A 21,399-nucleotide genomic window follows, 5' to 3' on the forward strand; every position below is an offset into this window, starting at 1 on the left:
AGATTGTGAGAATCCCCACTCTGGAGGGAGCTTAAAATAATGGAGATTGTTTCCTCCCATGTTCCTGGATCCAGGGCTGGGAGCTGGGTTATTGATCCCTATTTTCCTATGGCACAGAACTGAAAAACAGCACCAGGCTCCTCTGTGTTGATGGCAGGGAGGAGGGCAGTGGGTCTGGCTGGCTCACAGGTCTGCTAACATTTCCAGAGACATCATGGGAGTAAAGGAGAGAGAAAAAGCAAAATAAAGGCCTGGTCCCCTGAGCATTAAACCATCATCTGTAGGATTTGAGCCTAGACAGCCCTGGGGCACATTAAAAAAAATTACTGGCCTTGAACAGATCACTGGTGAATACAGATTCTCCCCCACTCCCGTCAATAGCTTTGCCGGGAAAGCCCAACCCAGCCCAGCCCTCGCCCCTGGTCATGGAGTGCAGCCCCGAGTGACCCACGGGCACTGCGGTGGCTGCAGGCTGGGCTGGGAACAGGCAGCCGAGGAGAAAAGTGACACCAACAACGGGCTTTGCATTTCTGGCACCTCGCAACCTGCCAGAGTGGTGAGAGCTTCTCTCCAGGGAGACAGGCGTGGAGACAGCTATTTATCAGTCTGGCTGTGCTGAAAAGCCAGCAAAACATCTCTGGGTGAAGTTTTGCTGTCCCTGGCTGTGAGTGCCAGGCATGAGCTGAGAGCTGGCTGTAGCAGAGCCCAATCTCAAACAGACTGGGGGGCAGACAGGACCTGCACAGAACCCACAGAGAGAGCATCCTTCTCCCCTCGTCCCCTGGGATGGGCTTGCTGCTCCCATGACAGCTGGGGGCCTGACCAGGCCAGAAGTGCTTGTTCTGAACTCAAAAGTCACAGAAAGCAGAATTTTGAAGGCAGTTTGCTAATAAACTAATAATGGTCAGAGCTGCATGTTTAGAAAGGGGTATCCTGGAAAAGACCCCAAAAATGAGGCCATGGCTGAGAAGCCCATGTATGCACAGGTGGCTCTCAGTACTGGGGGGGAGATGAAGGGGCTGCATGAGGGAGGGGACATGCTTGCACAGGATGAGGACACAGGCAGGCAAGAAGGCAGCAGCAAGGATGCGACCAGGGGAAAAGGAGCATATTCACACAAGGCCATGGAAGGGGGAGCACAGGAGGTATGTAAAACCTTGCAGGGGAGCAAGAGGTGGGTCTGCCCTTGTATAAGAGCAGAGAGACTCAAGCAGGAAAACAAGGACTCCTGCAGGGATGTAGTCTCCACCAGAGTTGACATCTCAGGCAGAGATGAGGGAGTTCCCACTCAGCAGCTGGGTGGCTGGGGAGGTGGCAGACAGCCCAGATGTCACACTGTGACACAAAATAACTCACAGAAGCAGGCTAGATGTAAAAGTAAAGACAAAGAACCCAAAAAAGCAAACTATTTTCTGACTCCACTATATATACAATAGCAAAAATTATAGTGGATTGAAGGGTGAAACTGCTACCTCTCCAACTACACCGGTCAAACTAACAGTCTATCAATTCTCTCCACTCACAAAGAAGAATGCAAAACAATTATTATTTACATGAACAGTGTGTGAGAAAACTCAATTGAAATATGTAAATATCAGAAGGGATAGGAACCTTTAGAAAAACTTTAAAACTCTCAAAAGAATAGGGTGACACCCAGACATGGTAATGGGCTGGGAAAACCTCAGCATGGAAGGAAGAGGGCTGTGGGCAATGGCAGCGAGAAACTTGGCCATATCTTTGCTGGCAGGGAGGGAGCGCCTGCTCCCAGCGCAGGAGGGAAGGAAGCTGGTCCGGGCTGCAGCATCAGCCTCATCCGAGCACAGCCCCGGCAGAGCCGCAGCAGAGGCACGCGTGAGAGGCAGAACCCACAGAACAATCCCCACGTACGTGGGCTTTGGGGGGACCACGCCACAGGGCAGCGGCTGGCCACAGAAATAGGAGGGAGGGCATCCCCCATGTGGGGAGCGCCGTCCCGTCCCAGTGCTGGCGGGTCACTGGTGCCGCTGGTTCCCAGGGCAGTGCGGAGATCTGCAGCTCCATCTGGTGGCTCCGTGGCCAGGGCTGCTGAGGATGCGGAGAGAAGGCGCTGGCGAAGGGAAGGGTTGGTGGGATAAAAGTAGATTAGAGCGCTTGAGAAACCAAATCCACACGGCGTCTGGACCACGCAGCGTTTTCTTGTTATATTTTTTTTTTTAACCAATAGCCTGCAGGTTGCCTAGCTGAGAATAAAGATGAACCTTACCGTAGCAGAAAAAGTACCATAAAAGGCTCTTCAGAATACTGCAGGGAGGAGAGGATAGCACCTGGGAAGCTGCACAGCCAGGGATTGATGTTGTGTGAGCCACAGTGAGTTTGTTTGGTTTTTTTCCCTTCAGTCCATCATTCTTCGACTAATTCTGTCACAAAATCTTTGATATCATACCCATCTTCAGGATCAAATAATTTGCAAAGCCAGGAGAGGATGGATACAGCTACCTCAGTGGTTCTGCAGGTCTGCTCCTTGTTGGCCTAATTTGATAGACAGGCCTAAAATCAATTTCAGTACCTGAAGTAGTTTGGGGGTTGTTCAATTCAGCTTTTTCTACTCAGGTAAGCAGCATGTCCCCTGGTGTCTGTGTTTCAGCTCCTCCATCACACAGGCAATGAATCACAAAGAAAACAGCAAAGAAGAGGGAGCCATGAATGTGTTAGAAACCCCCACTTAACACCAGCAATCAGCATCCTAGCGAAGCAGGTGCCTGGGGCCACTGAAGCAGAGTGAGCCAGGAAGTTGATGGAGTTAATAGAAGTCATTCACCAGCCAGGATCACTGGCCAGCCTCTCTGAGAGGTATCAAATGAAAACAAAAGCCATGATGAGAATGTTGCAAGCACACCAAGGGGTGCTGCCTCTTAAATTGCTCCTAAACCTTTCCATCTAGGGTTCAGCAGTGAGCCGGTGACTGCATGCTCATCACTGGCACCTCGCTTCCCCAGGGAATGGTTGCATCTCCTGAATTCTCCTGTGGCCCCGTGGACATTGATTTCCCATGGCATCCGTGATGTCCCCAGTGCACTCCCAGGTGACAGCCCTCACAATGCTCTCTCTCACAGGGCACACCATGCCCCCCCCCCCCCACCACCATTTGCTCACCCCAGGATCCTGGAGAAGACAGACCTTGGTAACCATGGTTGTGTTTGAGGCTTGTGATGTATAGGCTACAGGCTATTTCAAAAGTTTATTCAAGTTGCTGTGGTTTAAGCTCAGTCAGCAACTAAGTACAGTACAGCCTCTCACTGAGTCAAACCACCCTGCCCCAGCAGTTTGGGAAGGAGAATTGGAAAATAGTTTGTGAGTTGAGATAAGAACAGTTCAATAATTGAAACAAAGTAAATATTAATAATAACAACAATCATTAACAGAGAGATAGAGACATAATAAAGATAAGAGACATACAATACAATTGTTCACCACCCTCTGACCGATGCCCAGCCCATTCCCCAGAGCAATCAGCCCCTCCCAGCCCACTCCTCCAGTTTATCCACTGAGCCCGATGATCTATGGTGTGGAAAGTCCCTTGGGCTCTGGGACTGTCCTGGCCATGCTCCCTCCCAGCTCCTTGTGCACCTGCTCCACTGGCAGAGCACAGGAAACAGAAAAGTCCTTGACTTTGAGTAAGCACTACTTGCAACTACTAAAACATCAGTGTGCTATCAACATGATTATTCCCATATTAAAACCAAAGTACAGTGTAGTAACAGCTAAAAAGATGAAAATTATCTCCATCGCAGCTGAAATCAGCTGTGGCCACAGGACATGCTGTGCCCACAGGTAAGTTCTGCAGGAGCCCAGCTCCCCTGCAAGGAAGGTAAGAGTCAAGATGTTAGGCTGCATGGGGACAGCACATTTCCTCTCAACTTTATGACACCCACCAGGTCCCTAAAGCCCAGCAAGGTGAAGTAGCAGAAGGCAAGAGTCTGCATCTTCACCTTTGCCCAGACCCTGTAGCCCAATACTTGCAATTTCTGCATAATTGGGGCATAGACTTTGGACTTGCTGCCACAGCCTTCTTGCACTTGCCAAGTTTGGCACCCTTTGCCCCCTCTGCAGGGTACCCAGACAGCTGGGCAAAGGTAGGGCAGACTGAGCACGTGCCTCCCTGGAAGCAGAGCTCTGCTGGTAGATAAAAACAGCCCCAAGCTTCCCTTCGAGATGCCCACACACACCTAGAAAAGGCTTTTGAGAAATTAAAAAGCACAAATGCATTTTTGGGCTGAGGAGAAGGGTATTGTTTTATTCTTGCAAGTAATAAACCTAATCCTGTGCATGAGGTAGCTGGGAGATTCATCCTCATATAGAATATGTCCCATAAGAATCCACCAGACCCATCAGTCTTCCAGAGGCTGTGGGACAAGGTGCCTGGCTGAGGCACCCCAATGTGTTGGCATGCCACCAGGAGCTGGGGAGCTTGCTGAGCCAAGAGCAAGGGCTGATCTTGAGTACCCAATTTTCCAGACAGTTCATCAGCTTCTCTGGTCTCCTGATTCCTCTTTGTGATCCCCAGGTCCCTCTACATAATGGTAAAATAAAGCACAATGAAGACGATCAGTGCCAAAACACAGAGCAAAGAGCTGCTGATGCAGCAGCACCACTTCCAGGAGAAGTTGCTGTTGGAGGATGAGGGGTGGTGGGTCGAGGCTTCACGGGGCCTTAAGCCCTGGTGATTCAAGGTCTGAGAGGTCCTGGACACGTTTGTATTCCAGGCAACCCATGCTGGGGCTGACTGCAACTTAGTGTGATGGGTCCTGGCCTTGCCCACACCAAACAAGGGCTTGCAGTCATCTGATCCCAGGGATGGCCATGATTCCGTGCAATGGATTCCGGCCTCCTCCTCATTTTTTAAGGACTTCCAGACTCCTGATGGCCAGGCCAGCCCTGACTCGATGCTGTGCATCCTGGCCTTGTCCTCATCCCTCAGGGGCTTCCAGGCATCCAGAGCCGGGGCCCGCTGTGCCCTGCTGCAAATGCCGAGCCCGCAGGCCTCGCAGTGGGCACGGTCGTGCGGGCCCGTCACCGGTGTATCCACCACCACTTCCAGGAGGTCAGAGGGCTGGACAGGCTTCTTGTAGAAATGCTGGAGGATCTTTATCACCAGGTTGTGCAGAATTGTCTCCACGGTGTCCAGGCTGAAGTCAGGATCCTCCAGCTGGGAGTTAGGGCAGCGCCTGCATTTCTGGCGAAAGATTCGCATCAATACCGTGCCCCAGCCTTGGCAGTGGCACATGTGGAACAGGATGTGCACCTTGGCAGAAGACCAGCTACAAAAGCACTGGGAACACTGAAACCTGTCAGGGCAAAGAGGAGACCAGCTCACCACAGGTGCCCCATGCTGAGTTAGAGGCTTTTGGCACAGTCAGTAGGGACGAGGGTTAACACAGACTATGGACTAACTTCACTCATGCAAGCTTTAAACCAAGCTGTCCCCACCCTAACAGCATGATGCCAGTCTGGGAAGTTCACCATAGATGTGAGCTGAGGGCTGACCCCAGCATTAAAGATTTCAGAAGCCAGGCTGTCTTTTGGGATCCTGGCCCACTGCCAAAAGCAGGGGCCCTTGGAGTGGGAAGCATCAGGTCCCCATTTGGGACTCCAGCCCCTCACCCGTGCTGGCTCATCACAGCTCAGTGGAAAGCCAGCATCGAGCCCAAGTCTGGGTAAGACAATAAAAAGAAGCAAAATAGAAGGAAGGCGTGGGTGGAGGGTGCAGGGCAGGTGAAGAGATATCTTGAGGAGCCAAAAGGTGTGCAGCTCACAGCTCTTCATCTTGCACAATCTGCATGGGAGTCTCCATTTGCTGCCACTCAAGCAGGGTGTCTGAACAATGCTCAGGGTGGAAATGTTTGGGATGGGGCTTTTCATGAGCAGTGCAGAGCCACAGCCTCTCTCTGCCCAAGGCCCTGCAGCCTGGTGCAGGTGCAGCAGCTGCTGAGGCATCACCCCATGTCCCAGCATGCAGTGGTTCTCCCTTTCCTCACCCTCTGAGTGCAAACCCAGAAGATTTGGTTCTAGTGAGGTATAACTCCCCCTATTTGCTGAAGGAGCTCTTTTCAATTTGACAACAACATGGAGAAATTCTGGCCAAATAGCAGCTGCCCTTTGGACCTGCTGAACTATTCTCTCCAAATGTCATATTTTCCAGTTTGGCATTAAGCCACTGAGATTCAAATAAAAATGAAGAAACCCTTCGCAGCCTCATCCACCTCCAAACTCTCCCTTTTGCTCAAAAACATGTTTCCTGCAAACAAATTTTGAAAAAGGAAAAGGTCCACATAGCAACTCATCAACCCTGATCCCACTCCAACAGGGACTGTCATTAGCTCCTTACCTCCCAAGAGTATGGCACTGCACAAACTCCTTCCAGCCAGGCCTGCAGGCTTGCACCTGCAGAGCATCATCCTCCTGAAGTGTCCACGGATCTGTTATGTGCATTTCTTCCATCTTCACTGCAAAAATGCTCTGCCACGTGGTCATAGTTCCACTTGAAGCTGGGAATAGGGTAGTGACCAAGCTTGAAAGTCAAGGTTGCAGCTTTTGAATGCACATATGCAACTGCCCTTTCCGTATACTTTTCCTCTTTGTACAATGTTTTTGTGCTTGGAGAGGGGAACCTTTGCTCTTGCACGAGCAGCACCACCCCAGCCCAATCTCTGGGTCAACAGTCTCTGCTGACACTGCACCAGGTCTTGGCCAGGTGAAATGTCCCATAAGGCGAGGACAAGGTGTGTTTCCTCAATATATATACATGAACCCCTGACCTTGGAAAGCCACAATGCTCCTCTGTCCATAGGCAGAAGGACTGGAAAAAAAACTCCCTGCCAGGCTGCCATGCCCATCACATTCATGGCAGTGGGGAGAATTTAGAGAGATTTGCCCAGCTTAGGAATAATGAAAGTGAAACCCATTGAAAATGCAGGACTCAGCAGCTGATAAAACTCCAGATAACCTTATCTCTCTCAATAGCTGCCACCAACCATGGGCTATTTTTACTAATTTTCAGTCAATTTGGGCAGAAAAAGGCCTAACATGAAACTTCAGGGTGGAAAGTTGGGGAGGATAGCAGGGTACGTAAAACCAAAAGAGATGAAGTGTGCTCTGAGCTGAGAGCACCCAGGCAAGGTATAAACAGCAGGGCTGGGGCCGCCTGCAGCCCTCTGCCTCCCAGCTCACAGGAAATCCCATGGAGAGTAATCCAGGACGAATCCCATGGAAAGAAAACAGGTTAGATAAGATGCCAAATGATAACAGGGCTTGAGTTTGAGAAAGAACTTGATAAGGCAGGTTTAACTCCAGGCAGTCCATGTAGGTAAATCTCAGGAACCACAGCCTGGCAGGGAGGCTCTAATCTTTGCTGCTGGAAGGGAAAACCCAGTAAGTGGTTTGTACTGAGAGCCCTGTAACACCTTCACAACCTGCACTGCCCCTCCTGTGAGAGAAGAGCCAGGAGACACCAGGAGATCCCAGGGCAGAGCAAACCTTCAGATTCCACATTTTCCTTCTTTGAGGTTCCTTCCACTCTCGATTATACCTTGATACCATCATCTGGATCAGGACTGGAAGGACAGAAAGTGCTTGGAAGCAGGCAAGCCAAGACAAGGTCTTCAGGAGGCTTATGAAGAAAGCTCTAACCAATGGATAGACCCTGAGCCACCCTTTTGCCAAGACCCCTGTCATGGGTTCATTGGGTCCTGCTTGGGCTGGGGCAGTGAACTACAAGCAGGACAGTGAAGGAGGGATCATCCCACCAGTGTTTTCAATGTTCACAGAATGAGGCTGGGGGACATCCCTGGCTCAGGGCTGGTGCATGAGGAGGAAGAGATGAAGCAGCAGATTGTTCTGGCCTCCTCTCATTCCTTTCCCTGGGGCCACCACGTCTATAGGTTCATTATAGAAGACCCCTTCATGTATCCTGCCACAAAGGGGTCTTCAGGGCTGCAAATCTCATGGTGCAGAAGGTGGGAGCTAAGTAGGGAAAGGGTTGGCTTCACAGCTGGCACCATGGCCAAGCATGGCATGGAGACCCAGCCAGCAGCAGGGTGACCAGGATGGAGCCCCCACCCTGCAGCATCTGCCTGTTCTCTTGACCCCTTCTGTGTTATTGTCTAAGATTTACCCTAGTGGGGTTGAATGCAAGAAAGACCTTCCCTTTACATTTGGGCATGCTTGTGTTGAACACCTCCAGCTATTTTGAGGAGGAGAAGCCCCTTGGGGACACTCTCATATTCACCCAAACAAGGATCTGTGGTTTGAGTCCAGCTCTTCCTCCTCAAGGCCGCTGACACAGGGCAGAGGGATTCTCCCCACGGAACAGGCACCACTCCCCACACTTCCCACCCCAGGGGCCAAAACACTGCCCCTTTGGCACATTGCTCAGTGGGAATACAGGGGCATACCTGGTTCCTCATGTGGGAACGGGTCCCTGCCTTCAAAACCTGGCTGTGATGGAAACCAGTGCCCTGTTACGTCATGGCAACACAACTCAAATCACGACCCACAGTGTGCTGAGCCCTCACAGTCATCTCTGAGACAGCCGAGTGCTGGTCCCTCTATTAAAGCTTTTGACTTGCTTTTACTAAGGGGACTTTCCTAGAAAAACCCACAGAAACAAAATTGCTTCAACATCCTGTTCCATTTCACACACATCTCCTGGCTCTGCCCAAGCACCTTGCTGCTTATCAGTACCTGCCTGGAAACAAAAGCTGTTCCTACAGGATCTCCCTACAGCCCCGCCTCAGCAACAGTGGGGACAAGCTGTGTCCTGCACACAGCATGACATCGTTGGGCTGGCAGCCCTTGCCAGGGTCAGACCCTGCCAATCCTCTTCACTCCAGCACACTGGTCATGGCTTCTCCGTGGGATGAGTGAAGGAAGCACACAAGGTGCAGCCTGGGTGGTAATTTCCCTGCTGCTTTTGCACAGCACGAATTTATTTTTGACTTGAGCTCCCACCCCTGGGTGAGCCGCCTCTGTGTGTTCAGGAAGGTTTCCCAAAGTTCTTTCTCCTCCTCTTCATCTCTCACTATGTGTCAGCCTCTATATCCCCCACTCTTCCAGCCAAGGGACAAAGTGCCCACATTGCTCATGAGGAATCTCCTTGGCCCACATGTGCCCCATTCCTGCTGGGACATCCATCCCTTCCTTTGGCATGGGTCACCCCATACCCTGGCCCATCCTGCCAGGAGTCCCTGGAAGGGGCAGAAAGGGGCATTCAACCTCATGCAGGACTGGAGAAAGGAACATGCCCTCAGCAGTGGGGATGCTGTGTCCATGAGCACATCGAGGTTTACAGGACAGATGAGCTGACATCTAAGCAACAGGGCAGAACGCTAAACACTTCTCACTGCTTGCTTCATACTGAGGCTTTTTCCCCTTCTGAAGACTTCCCTCATTTTTTTCCTGTGCTGAACATACCCAATTCTTTTCCATCAGTCATTCTTTCAGGAAATTTTTGCTCTTTTCTCCAGGTCATCAGGGTGAATTCGATTTCTAAACCCCCACCCAAACAGCCCCTACACCCTCTTTCAATAGCATCTTGCTTTCATGTGAGCCTGGCTTCCCCAGAAAATCTCTGTTGGATGTGTCTGCTGTACGAGCTATTGATAATTGCTCATGGCATAGAGCTTCTTGAGAATCCATCCACCCACAAAGGCAGAATTTCCCATTTCCTCATTTACTTATGAGAATGTAATGTAAGGCAGCACAAAGATAGCATCACTCACGCTTTCCCTGTGGTACCCAGTCTGTCACCCTAATGAAGAGAAAATGAGGATAGTTTGACACAAGTTCCTGCTAAATCTGTGTTCTCATCCCCAGCACTGCCCTGTCAGTGTTTTGCCACTTGGTGTTAATTTGTTCCAGCAGTTTTCTGGGTACTGAGGCAGGTTGACTCTTCTAGAATTTCCTAGATCCTCTTTTTTCTGCTTCCATGAAGCTGATGGTGAATTCATATCCTCCTGGGACATGGCTCCATGGCAGGTCTCTGTGCCTCAGTCCCCCTCCAACCTTAATGCATTTGACAATGAATGGTTGCCACCCTGTCATGGTGAAACCCACCAGCTCTAGGGACAAGCAGTAGCTACAGATTCCCTTCTATGCTGAACCCTTGGAGCAGAAGGGTCCACCTGTCTAAGGGTTGATTTGAGGAGAGGAGGATCAGTTCCTCTGGAAAGGGGGCTATGCCCAAGCTGGACTATAGAGAGGGCACACTGCCCCATCATCCTGGACTTCTCACATGGAGAGGGATGCTGAGCAATGGAAAGAGATTTAAGGGGGCTAATGGATGTGAAGATATGGGCAGGCATCACCCCACATGGGTTTAGGCTCCTTGTCCAGTGATGGTCCTTCCAGGCATAAGGAGCAAGCTTCCAGGCATAAGGACCCCCTCCAAGGCTCTGTGCCAGTGCCATGGGCAGTGGGTTTGGTCTTGGGACAGAGGAGCAGGCAGGCACAGGGCTCCTGCCTGGCCCTTCAAGCCCCATGCACCAGGATCTGGACTGTCATCTCCCTCATTGAGCATCACATCCCACCAAAGGGAAGCAGAGAGGGGAGAAGAAACTCTGGAGACAGCTCAAAGCAAAACTAGAGAAAGCAGAATGAGGGTGTAGGAGGAAACACAGATACTCTATAAGGCTGCAACAGCTCAGTGACAGGTAGGGTGAGGGGTGAGACTCTCAGTGGAATAGGATGGAGGAGATGGTTTGGACCCAGACCCCTCAGGACACACCAGAGCCATGGTTAGGGGTCCAGGCAGCCTGCACAGCAGCCCACCCTTCCCACCACCAACCACAGCACCTCCAGCCTTTCTCTTTCAGGAACAACAGTCACTTTCCCAGATAGTCAAGTCCATGGCAATGCTCCCACACCACAGTTCCTGAGATACCAGTCCCACCCATAAGCCATCTCATTAACCCAGTGGACAAATAACCACACACCTGATGCATCACCTCCAGTCCAAACTGTCCTAATCAAAAACCTCTGAGACATCCCAGTGCCCAGGACCGTGCTCACTTGAAACTGACCCTGCTGTCCTACAGCCTGACCACCCCTTCTCCCCTCAACATCTGCAATGCCCTGGTGTTCAGGAATGGTGCTTTGCTGCTCTATGGCACAGCTCTCCTCAAAGACACAGCTGCAAAGTGCAGGAAAGGATTTCCTTTCCATCTTCATCTGCCTGTCCAGTTTTCCCAAGACATGATTTATAAGGTCAGGTTTCTTGAAGAGATGCTTTCACACATGTTGTTTCCAACACCTTTAATCAAGGCTGGGGTGCATAAGGAGCCAGGCTGGCTCTCAAGCACCATGTAGTAGGTTTTTGCTTGCTTAGGTATAGCTCAGGCATGTTGCCTCTCATCCAGCTTTCTGCAGATGCTGACAGGAACCAGTCCCAGGTCTCTGAAGTCTCCCAGAGGGCTCCGGCCATCCCTCATCAAGACCCTAGTGTGGGACCAGGGTGAGGCTCTCCAGAGGTCTCAGCTGGTGCGTGGTCTCAGGGGACTGACGAAGCATTTTGGCACTGAGGTGGTGGCAGCCACTCCTCGAGGGAGGGCTGGGTGACTGCGGTCGGAAGCAGCTGCTTTAACTGCCAGACCAGACTGTACAGGAAATGCCACAGCTCCAGCACCCACAGCCTCCCCCTTGGCTGGTCCTGGGTCCCAGCACAGCAGGAGCTGTGGCACAGGGATGGGGGGCCTGAGGGGATGTGTGTCTATGAGGGGGGTGGTATTTGGTACAGTAGCTGTGCAAATTTTTGGATGCGCACACAAATTTGTCTGGTAACTTGCTCACACATCTGTGTGTTCATGAGCATTCGTGTGTGCTTGCACATGTGTGCATGAAGAGCTCTGCACACAAACACACTCAACTCCCCATTCCCAGGAAGGATACTGGGGTGTGGGGCCTGACACCCACCTCAGGGAACTGCTTGGTCTGGGGATGCTCAGCCAGCACAGACAGTGCCATGTCAGGTGCAGGGAAGTATAGCTCATGTCTGTTAGTGCTGGTCATCCTGTGCTCCAAGCAGAGATGGGAGATGGTGTCTGGCAGCCTGGAGCATCCCCAGCACTCATCCCATGCATCTTGAGGCCCCAGCCTTCCTCCCTGCAATGGGCAGCATTGCAGCCAGGCTGATGGGGAATGGAGGAGCACAGGCACTGCTGCAGACTGGATGCTCTCCCATCCCAAAAGGCAGTGGGAGATGCTTTTGCTACACCTCCAACCCCACTGGATGGCTTGGGAGCCTCTGTCAGCTGCAGACCACCATCCAACCAGAGAGGAAAGGCCTCACCCCAACTGCACCTGGAGGAGTCATAGCTGCAGCTAGGGAGTGCAGGAAGTGCTGAAGATCTGGCACCTCTGCTGCCTAAGAGGTAGGATGGAAAATATGAAGCAGGGTCCACCCTCTCAGCTATGTCAGTGTCGTGGCTGACAGGAAAGCAAAAGTGCTGACTGAGCTCCCACTTTCCCACTGCAGCTGCCTCCTGCCTCATTTTCTGGGCCCTGCTGGCCAAAGCAGGTCTCTGTCAGAGCTGCTGGGGCAAAGAGCAGGGCTGCTGCTGGCAAAAAGCCCCAGTGGACTGAACCGTGAACTGGCATGAGTTGTGTGAGCTATGGGCAGTTATGGCACTGCCTATGGAGGCTACTGGGAGCCTTCAGCAGCACTGGGGACCAAAGGGGACACTACATCCATTGTCCTACCCTGAAGAAAGGGGCAAGCTATCCCAAATGGATATTTATCCCATCTAGTCCCATCTGGAAGTTTCTTCTGGACTTTCCAGTCCCCACAGAGTACAAGATATGGTGCCTGGCTTGCCTCACCCCTTCCCCCAATGCCCAGGTTTGCTCCCACAAGGCTGAGCTGGTTTTACTGGGGGTAAGGGAGGAAGAAACCTGCTGACAGTGCTGCCAAAGTGTGAGATGCAAGTGACTCTTCTCAGTTTTCACTGAGTTTCACACTCTCCTGGCAAGCCTCTGCTACCTCCAGAGCCACTCCTTACTGGGGTTTCTCCTCTCTCAAGCATCTGTCACTTCTTTCCGCTCTGGTTTCTGGCAGGTAGCACATCTCTTTCAAGAGAGAAAGTAGAAGTTTGAAGCCAAAAAAGCTGCACTGAGCACCACAGTATGAGCTTTGCCCTGGCTGATGGCAGCCAGACCCCTGGCACAGCAGGGATTCTCATTCCCATGGAGTGGGTGAGTGCCCCAAGACAAGCCTGATAAAGGGTGAATGTTGGGTTGCAGCCATGCCTGGGTGACCAGCTCAGACAGGGGCAAGGAGAAAATGAGCACCGACCTCTCTAAATTCCTAAGAGCAGGTCTGTGGAAGAGCAGCTTGCATATGTCACGGAGAGCTGGGGAACCACAACAGATGCTGCCACCTCCCAGCTCTGCCCTGCACTGCAAGAGCCGTTTGTTGCTGCCCACGCATTTGCTATCGCGAGTCAACAAACGCCTCGGCTACAAAACTCTTTATTCACCTCCATGGCCATATCTGACTCCCACCTGGGGAGGGAGGGACACGGGGGTAGATTACCTCTCGTGCAGAGGAGGAAAATGCCTGGAGACAAGCAGAAGACCAGCTGCCTGCTTCCCAGGGGTTCCTGAATAGAAGTACATAGGGCAGCCTCTGCTCCGAGCAAGAAGCTTGCAAGAAGCCTTGGGCTCCAGTGAGCAGCATCTCACAGGATTCACTCCAGTTCTGACCTCCAGCACTTTCTTCAACAGTCATGCTTTGATAGCTGGTTCAGACCAGGGGCAGGGAAGCAGCATGGCCACTCCAGAGAGCACTGGGTAGAGGTAGAATTCTGAGGCATACTGTAAATCACCTTTGGGACAGACCTGTTGGCATCACTGCTCTGCCTCAGCCCATTCTCCCTGTCCTGAGTGAAGAGGCAGCACATGAAGCACAGCAGGGACCTTTCTCATCCTGTGGTACCCACCCCATGGCCACAATAAGACTGTGGCCAGGACTGCTCAATATTGACTCCAGCAGCAGCATCTCTGTTGCTTTAGTCCTGATACGCTGGATTTTCCCAGAGTGAGGGGCTGGGGCAGTCTGTTCATGCTCACACCCTGGTGAGGAGGGACCCTGACCCTCAGCAGGGCTGTGATGGCAGCTGTCGAGTCCTCTCATCCAAGTGCTTCTTGCCACGCTCCGGCGTGACAGGTTTCTCCTCAGGGAAGATGATGGTGGCGTATTCAGTCTGCTCAACCGGCTGAGTCTTGGGGGGCACTGGGCTGCTCTGGTCCCTCTGAAACTCCAGCACACCATAATCCACAGTGGATATGGACACCACAGGGAGCTTGTCTTCCTTCTGCAAGGTAACCCCATCGTGGTGGTTCAACATGCAGAGGTACCCACCATCCCCAGCAAAAGCCCTGGTACACTTCTTACAGCAAGTGCCAAAATCAGCTATGAAGCATCCTGGGAGGGTGAGAGTGATGCACAGCAGAAAGATGCACAGACCTGGGGTAGAACATGCACGGAGGAACCACATCATGAGCCTTGGGGTCTCAGCTCTCTGCCTCGGCAGGCAGGCTGGACTCTCTGCCTACCCTGCCATGGAAGGCAGGGCTGTGCTAGGAGCCCCTTTCCCACCTCTCCATTGGGCTCCAAGGTGGCATAGTGTGCAGGAGAAGAGCCTAGGGCTGACTTTGCTCAGCCCAGAGAGGAGAGAGCAAAGGGCAACCTACTCACTGCCTTCAGCCACCTAATGAATGGGGTAGGAGAGAAGATGGAAACAGATCCCTCCTAGAGGTGCCTGGCTAAACAGAGAGGAAAACAGGCACCAGCTGCAGCAAAATAAATTTCAACTTGATATATCTGAGGGGAACATCCTCCCATTTTCTACAGCAACACAACCCACTGTCAAAGATAAGCCTTCTTAGAAGAAGAATTGGATTAGAGAGTCACATCCTATCTTGGATTGTTTGATTTTGTGATGGGGCTGTGTGCTTCTGCATGTGCAGAAAAGCAGTTGTAGCTGTGTAGAAAAGATCAAGCAGCCACAGAGAAGACAGAAGAAGTGAGATGCTTGTGAAGAGCTGATAAAGGAAGGCTCAGCACCCTCCTTGCCCCAGCAATGCCACGGTGCTCTCCTGCAGCACAGCAGGGTGACAGAGGCAGAAAACTCACCTCTGGCATGTTTTCACTTGGTGGTTTCTGCACATCTGCAAAATAACACACTTGGTTAGAGGAGGTTTGCACGCCATGTAAGCCGGCCCAGCCCCACCAAAGAGCACACCACAATTTTTCACCACACGTCCTCCTTGTCCATAGGGTCTAACACCCAGAGCATTACAAAGACAAGTGAAACACCAGCCCACAGTCTAGGGTTTAATTTGGGATTAGTGGAGTGAAGCATAACTCTCTGTGAGTCCTTGGGTGCCTGTGGTGTGTCTGAGGGGATGCCCTGTACTGCAGCAGGGTGAGGTGCTCCAAAGTTACCTGGGCAAGGTGCATTGGAGGGATTCAAGTTAACCATTAAGGCACAACACTAACGAGTGGTGTAGAGCCACTGCACATGGTCTGGGGGCTCTACAAAGGGCAAGTGGGGCTCAAAGCACCCCTCTCCCCCCAGCATGGAGATATCTGTTCCACAGGGATATGCCACAGCTGAGTTTAACACATTGAACCAGTCCGTATACCCCAGGCAGCTGCAGACATCTGGGTGACACCAGGTCCCAAACTGGGTTTGCATGGCCTCCAGGGGAATCATACCTCCTCTCCTGTATGTGAAGGTGAGGTAGCCAAAGATCAGCAGCACAACCACTCCAGCCAGCAGGAGGATGCCCAGGAGCATGGCCTTGATGTGCTCTGAGGGGTTACCTTCCTCCATCTCTGGCTCGTCAGTAGCATTTATCTGGGGGGCTGCTGCAATAGGCATTCAAAAAAGGGGCAACAAAACAGCAGGTCAGGAGTGTAACATGGCCTCTATGGTCTTTGTGAAAGGCAGCAGGGGAACATGGGGGCTGTCCTCAGAAAGGGCTCAGTCCCAGGTAGGCTGTCATAGTCCCATTTTTCCTCCAGGGTGCAAAGGAGACGGGACAGGGCAGGGCTGTGCTCTCCTGACCCACGACAGGTCCTCTGCCAGCAGGTTACTGCCTGCCTTAACCCCTGGAGCTACAACGGGCTCGGGACCCATCCCTTTCAGCTCAGCCCCTAGGCTGACCTGTGACTATCAGCTGGGACCGATTGCTCTCCATCACTTTGTCGGGCTCATAGAAGGTGATCAATCCACAGTAGTAGGAGCCCGAGTCATTCTGGTGGAGGTTCAGGATCTCAATCTCAAAGACAGGAGTGTGGTTGATGAGCCGGTACTTCTCTGTCTCCGTCATGGGCTTGTATCGGCTGATCTCAGCAGTTTTCTGGGCTTGGCTGTGGTGGGTCTCCTTGTACCAGTTGAGGCTGTACTCTGAACCAGAGTCTTTCTCCATAGAGATATTGCAGAAGAAAGTGGCTTTGCCACCTTCAGGGCGACTTAACACTGCTGGGAAGATGGTCACTGTTTGGGAGAGAGGATACAAGGATACAAGGTTACAGAAGGCACAGGTCTCAGAAACAACCACACCCTTGTGTGGGAGCCAGGGATGCAAGCCCAGTCCACATCATCACTCTGGGACATGGGCAGGTACATCTGTCCATGTCTCTCCCATTCCAAACCTATGGCTACTGGCTGGAGAGGGGCTCTCAGAGGTAGCAACTGCACTGTGAAATGGTTTCAGCAGACTAAATTGTGCTCTGGGCTACCTAAAATTAAGACTGAACACCTGTACCAGGGAAAACAGATTTTGGGGGTTGTATTATTTTTAAATATATGCTGTATTTTAATGTCTGAGTTATCCTCTCTCCAGCTGAGATTGACTCTGAAAGTGAGCAGAGGAACAGTGTCCGTCTGACTGCTGGGGCAGTGTCCTGTGGTGCAGCCCATCACATGCCTGGCTGCCTGCTGGGATGCTCTGGTTTTCCCCACTGCACAATGTTGTAGTGAGCATTGTGTAGGGAGCTCAGAGCAGGCAGGGGCTGCCCATGGCACAGTATTTGTTATCTCCAGCCTGAGACCACCTGACAGGGAAAAACAACCTGGAGCTTAGAATGCCATCCCTTTCCAGGTGCCTGTCCCCTCCTTATGTATGCATGGGCAGCCAGGCCCTGGGGTTCCAGCAGGGCTTGCCAGGCTGTTCCCAACACAGAATCCAGGCAGCCAGAGCCACAGGCTCCTCTGCTTTAGCACCAGCCCCTGCTGCTTCACCCCATTTCCCTGCCCATTATCCCAGTGGGTTCATCCATCCTGCGTGGTGGGAATGCTGCAAACACAGCCCAGGCACACAATGTGTGCCATCTTCAGCCAGCCCCACACAGCAGAACAGCTGTTGTATTAATTTCTGTTCAGAACAATGAAAAGTGGGAAGAAACATTTTTCACGTGGGTCACCCGACCAAGCTATTCAAACCACCATAGTTCTGAAAAGTCTCTGTCAAAGGAAAGTTGCCTTCCCTTCTCAGAAATCACCACCGATAGCAGCCCCAGGGCTTGCACACAAAGTCCCTCCCATCCCTCCAACTCTGGCCTGAGACCATAGAATCATAACCTCAGCATCACCAGAAGAGGAACCAGAAGAGGAACCTGGAAATTCTGTGAATAAATACAAGATCAGATAGAAAACTGGGCTGAGAAATGAGGGCTGAGACCAAACAAGAGGCGGGAAGGAGAGAAGTGCCTCAGTTCCCACAGAAGGCACTGGCTGTGTCAATGTCCACATGAGAGATGGGATTTCTTCCGTGTTTTGGATTTCTTGTGTTTAACAAGAAATATTTGGCAGTTTCAGGGCTTTATTTCCTACTAGTGCCACTGCCAAAAATAAATGAAGCATTTGGAGGACTTCTGAAAGTAGATGTTTGGTTTACATGCTTGACTGTATCTTTCCAGCTCCAGAAGTAACATCTGCTCCAAGGGATACCCAGCCCTCTCCCCAACCTCAAGGCAAAAAATACATTAATCCACCAAAGAAACAGCGGGCTGGAAGGAACGGGAGACACGGCCTCATCAGAGTTCTCACTCACCCTGCCCAGACTCACATCTTCCCTTCAACCTCTCCTCTTCCCACAAAGTTCACCCAGAGCAAGGATCCTGGATCCCTCAGGATCAAGTCCAAACCAGGAGGTGTAGCCCAAGGGTGCAGACTGAAGCCATGAGAACTAGAAAGAAAACTCCACACCCGACTGGCAAACCCATAAGCTCAACACCAAACTCCAACCACCATCACTGTGTTACAACACAGCTCTGTGTCAGCACTGTGATCTGGGGACCTGTCCCCTTCTCCATCCTTTAATCCCATTTCTGCCCCATGAATTCCCAAGTCCTTTGCTTCAGCTGCACATACCCAAAAGTTTTGGGGTTTCTGCCTTCTTGATGCCAGAGCTAATTTTTAACTACAAAGCTCCCAGCCCTTAGACATTTCCACCAGCTTCAAATTACATGGCCATGCCAGTGAGCCCGCCACACTCCTGTACCTACCCCGGCGGCAGCAGGTCAGCATGGGCCCACAGCAGAGCAGGATGACACAGAGGTCAGCCAGGGCCACCTCCACACTGCCCCACGACTTCTTCGAGGCACCTGGAGCCATGCTGAGCCGCTGTGTCCCCTGCCCAGGCAGGCGGGAGGTGCTGTGCCGTGTGTGCTGTGTCGCTCCCGGCTCTCCGTGCTTGCTTCCCCACAGCGGCAGCTTGTTCTCTGTCGTACACAGCAAGGGCTGGGTGGAAGTGAAACGTACCCATCTCTGCCCCAGAGGGAAACCCGGGCTGCCTCCCGCCCCCAGCTTCCTCCCCACAAAGGCAAGGATCAGCTGACCCAGACCTGGCCCCTTCCCCTCCCTGAGCACTCCTGGCATGTTCCCATACAAGGTGCCCAGCTGCCAAGCAGTGGGGACGGGCACCTCTGAGCCTGCACTCTTTTTGGGGAAAGCTTCCATGGAGGGAGGAGGCAGGGACCACAAGGGACACGGCCTCAGCTCTGAGCCTGGCCCATAAGTAAAAGTCATCTTGGGCTCCTAGGCATCCACAGGTGCTTCCACTGTTGTGGGATGTGTGGCACTGGGTAGATAGGGTCTGAGAAGCCATGGGACACCAACTGGTTGGCTGTTCCCACCAGGATGGGATAGGATGGGAGATGAGGGGGAGGGGGAGGAGGACAAGTTCTGCCTCCTTAGGTGAATTTCTTCTCAGATTTGAAGAGAGTAAGGGCAGGTGCCCAGGGCCAGGGTGCTGTTATTGGGACAGAAGACTTCTGTAATTTTTTGCCATCCATGCTCCCTTCTCATCACACTGACCAATACTGGCATAGGAAATAACCAGTGGTGAAAGCACGCTCTTCCACTTCTCTAAAACACAGCCTTAATGCAGCCTGGGGCTCGGGGGTCCGTCCGCCCCGCGGCTGCCACTGCTGTAGGTGTCCCGGACAGCACTGGGCTGATAGGCACAGCCTGTCTGGGTCCCTTGGGCCAGCTCCTGGGCACGGGCAAACCTAGCGAGCAACTCTGGAGTGATTTCAGCTCTGGTGAATTCAGCTCTTAGCTGAATTTCAGCTCTTAATCTTAGCAATTTCAGCTCTTTGCTCGCAAGTGCCTCGGCAGACGCAGGGATGAGAGAGAGAGAGAGAAGGCTGTATGTGTTTCTACAATGGTGTCTTTTAATTTCAGCTCCTGTGAAGGGGGCAGTGACAGCTCTTCTGCCAAACTGGACAGGAATGGGGGTTTATATAGCGTACAGGGATGTTGGAAATTGTCCAATGGCCAGGGTTGAGGAGAATACTACCTGTAGCCTTACAGACGTAACAAGGGTCCAAGGACAGAAGAGGGGCTTCTTTGGTCCAGTCATCCTGCCTTGGCATTTCTTATTGTAGGCAAGTGACCGCCAGGGAGGCCTTGCAGGGCCTCTGACTGATACACAGTCTCAGTGCTCTGCAATTTTGGAAAGTGTCAGGGGAAAATTAGTAACTGAAAATTAATAAGAAGGATGTGGTTCTAATGATGATTTCATTATTATTTTTCCAAATTTCCACAAACAAGCTGTGGGGCTGGGGCTTACTCACCTCTCATTTTCAAACATGTCCCTGGCAGGCAAGTGGGCTGGGGCAGCCACCCCGAATTTCATAGAATAATGAAATCATATAATCGTTGAGATTGGAAAAGACCTCTAGGATCATCAGGTTCAGCCATAAACCCCATGCCACAAGGATGGCCAAACTAGGATGGCCAAGGAGGGGGTTCTGAGCTGGGGCAGACAGGGCTCACCCTGGGAGGGTGCCTCAGTCCAGCCTGTCTTGGCCCTCTTTTCCAGTCTCCTCCTGACATTGCAGCATCACTCCTTTCTCATGAGCTGCTGGCAGTGCTTAAGTTACAGAGCCAGGCTGGGTGCCATACCCACTTTGTCACCTCTCTATGCCACCTGGCCAGAGGTCACCACACTGCCTGGACAGGTGGCAAAGGGAGTGCTCTCCACCATGTGCAAGGGTGCACATGGGTTTGGACTTGGACATCGCTTCTTCTTTCATAATTTCCTGGTTTCCCACTGAAAAAAACCCTGACTAAACTAAACTAAACTAAACTGAGCTGAACTCCAGAAACAAGGAAACTGACAGCAAGGAGGCTTTTCCACCTTGAGGCTTTATGTGCCCAAATGGTGACACCAGGCACTTGAGCCAGTCGTGGGGAGGCTTCTTTGGCACTTGCCACATGTTTTGGTTTCTAGAGGTGGAAGATGTGATGGGTATTGCCACCAAGATCACAACTCAGCAAGCCAGGGATAGGCAGGAAAAACTGGCTCATCCTCCACACCCCATGCGGCAGCAGTGAAGGGCTGATTAGAATCATAGCACGAGTTGCTCAAACTTTCCAATGCACACTTGAATAGGTATAAACTGGTACCCAGGGCGGGGAGGCTGCTGTGTCCATGAGAAACCAACAACGGCAAGGGCCCACTCTTCTGCAGCCATCACTGCTGGGGCACACAGCTGTCAGCTGAGCACTCACCTCAAAGGGCAGAGAGTCAGCCCCACAATGGTTTAAAAGCATCTGGGGTATTTAAGGCGCGCTTACAAATTGGAAGAAGAAAAAGAAAGCTGTGATCAAACATCTCTCATGAAGCCCAGAGCTGCTTGACCTTGAAGTCCAGGGAAAGCACAGCTTCTCAAGTGGAAGAGGAAACACAAACTGCCACAAAAAGATGCTGAGGAAGAGAAGCCCATACATTCCAAAGATCCTTCCCCCAGCAGTTTAACTGAATTCACATCTGTGGGTCTGACCCAGGCGGGAGCTGAGTGCCTGGGGTGAGAAGAGGAAACGGTTAATAGTGTTTGCAAATAAACACAGAGTT

The 21,399-nt window shown here is 51.9% G+C and overlaps 2 protein-coding genes across 7 annotated transcripts; both read right to left on the reverse strand.

Annotated features, from left to right (window-relative positions):
* Positions 1–444: 444 nt before the first annotated feature.
* LOC146766659 (receptor-transporting protein 3-like) lies at positions 445–12,557 on the reverse strand. Its single transcript, XM_085587815.1, has 2 exons — positions 6,365–12,557; positions 445–5,324 (listed from the first exon to the last, which is right to left on the reverse strand). The coding sequence occupies exons 1-2, from the start codon at positions 6,508–6,510 to the stop codon at positions 4,550–4,552; spliced, it is 921 nt and encodes a 306-aa protein (XP_085443941.1). The 5' UTR covers positions 6,511–12,557; the 3' UTR covers positions 445–4,549.
* Positions 12,558–13,481: 924 nt separating this feature from the next.
* Positions 13,482–20,406, reverse strand: LOC144246791 (programmed cell death protein 1-like). Of its 6 annotated transcripts, none has more exons than XM_077785554.2 (5): positions 18,545–18,705; positions 16,200–16,532; positions 15,749–15,901; positions 15,164–15,198; positions 13,482–14,342 (listed from the first exon to the last, which is right to left on the reverse strand). In XM_077785554.2, the coding sequence occupies exons 1-5, from the start codon at positions 18,651–18,653 to the stop codon at positions 14,124–14,126; spliced, it is 849 nt and encodes a 282-aa protein (XP_077641680.2). In that variant the 5' UTR covers positions 18,654–18,705; the 3' UTR covers positions 13,482–14,123. The 6 variants fall into 6 exon arrangements, with proteins under 6 accessions (XP_077641680.2, XP_085443937.1, XP_085443938.1 ...); XM_085587812.1 differs by having other exon boundaries at positions 14,302–14,494; positions 18,545–20,402; XM_085587811.1 differs by lacking the exon at positions 15,749–15,901 and having other exon boundaries at positions 18,545–20,403.
* Positions 20,407–21,399: the final 993 nt, after the last annotated feature.

Source organism: Lonchura striata, chromosome 9 (assembly GCF_050655825.1).
Source record: "Lonchura striata isolate lonStrDom1 chromosome 9, ASM5065582v1, whole genome shotgun sequence".
In the NCBI taxonomy this organism is placed as follows: Eukaryota; Metazoa; Chordata; class Aves; order Passeriformes; family Estrildidae; genus Lonchura; species Lonchura striata.

Excerpts from the sequence above, each read along its gene's own strand:
- LOC146766659 (XM_085587815.1), bottom strand. The coding sequence starts at position 6,510 with ATGACCACGTGGCAGAGCATTTTTGCAGTGAAGATGGAAGAAATGCAC. Across the intron at positions 5,325-6,364 it reads CAGTGCCATACTCTTGGGAG|GTTTCAGTGTTCCCAGTGCT; the intron begins GTAAGGAGCTAA and ends TTGCCCTGACAG.
- LOC144246791 (XM_085587809.1), bottom strand. The coding sequence starts at position 19,067 with ATGACTTTTACTTATGGGCCAGGCTCAGAGCTGAGGCCGTGTCCCTTG. Across the intron at positions 16,533-18,544 it reads GCTGACCTGCTGCCGCCGGG|TGACCATCTTCCCAGCAGTG; the intron begins GTAGGTACAGGA and ends TCTCCCAAACAG. Across the intron at positions 15,902-16,199 it reads GTCCCAGCTGATAGTCACAG|CAGCCCCCCAGATAAATGCT; the intron begins GTCAGCCTAGGG and ends TGCCTATTGCAG.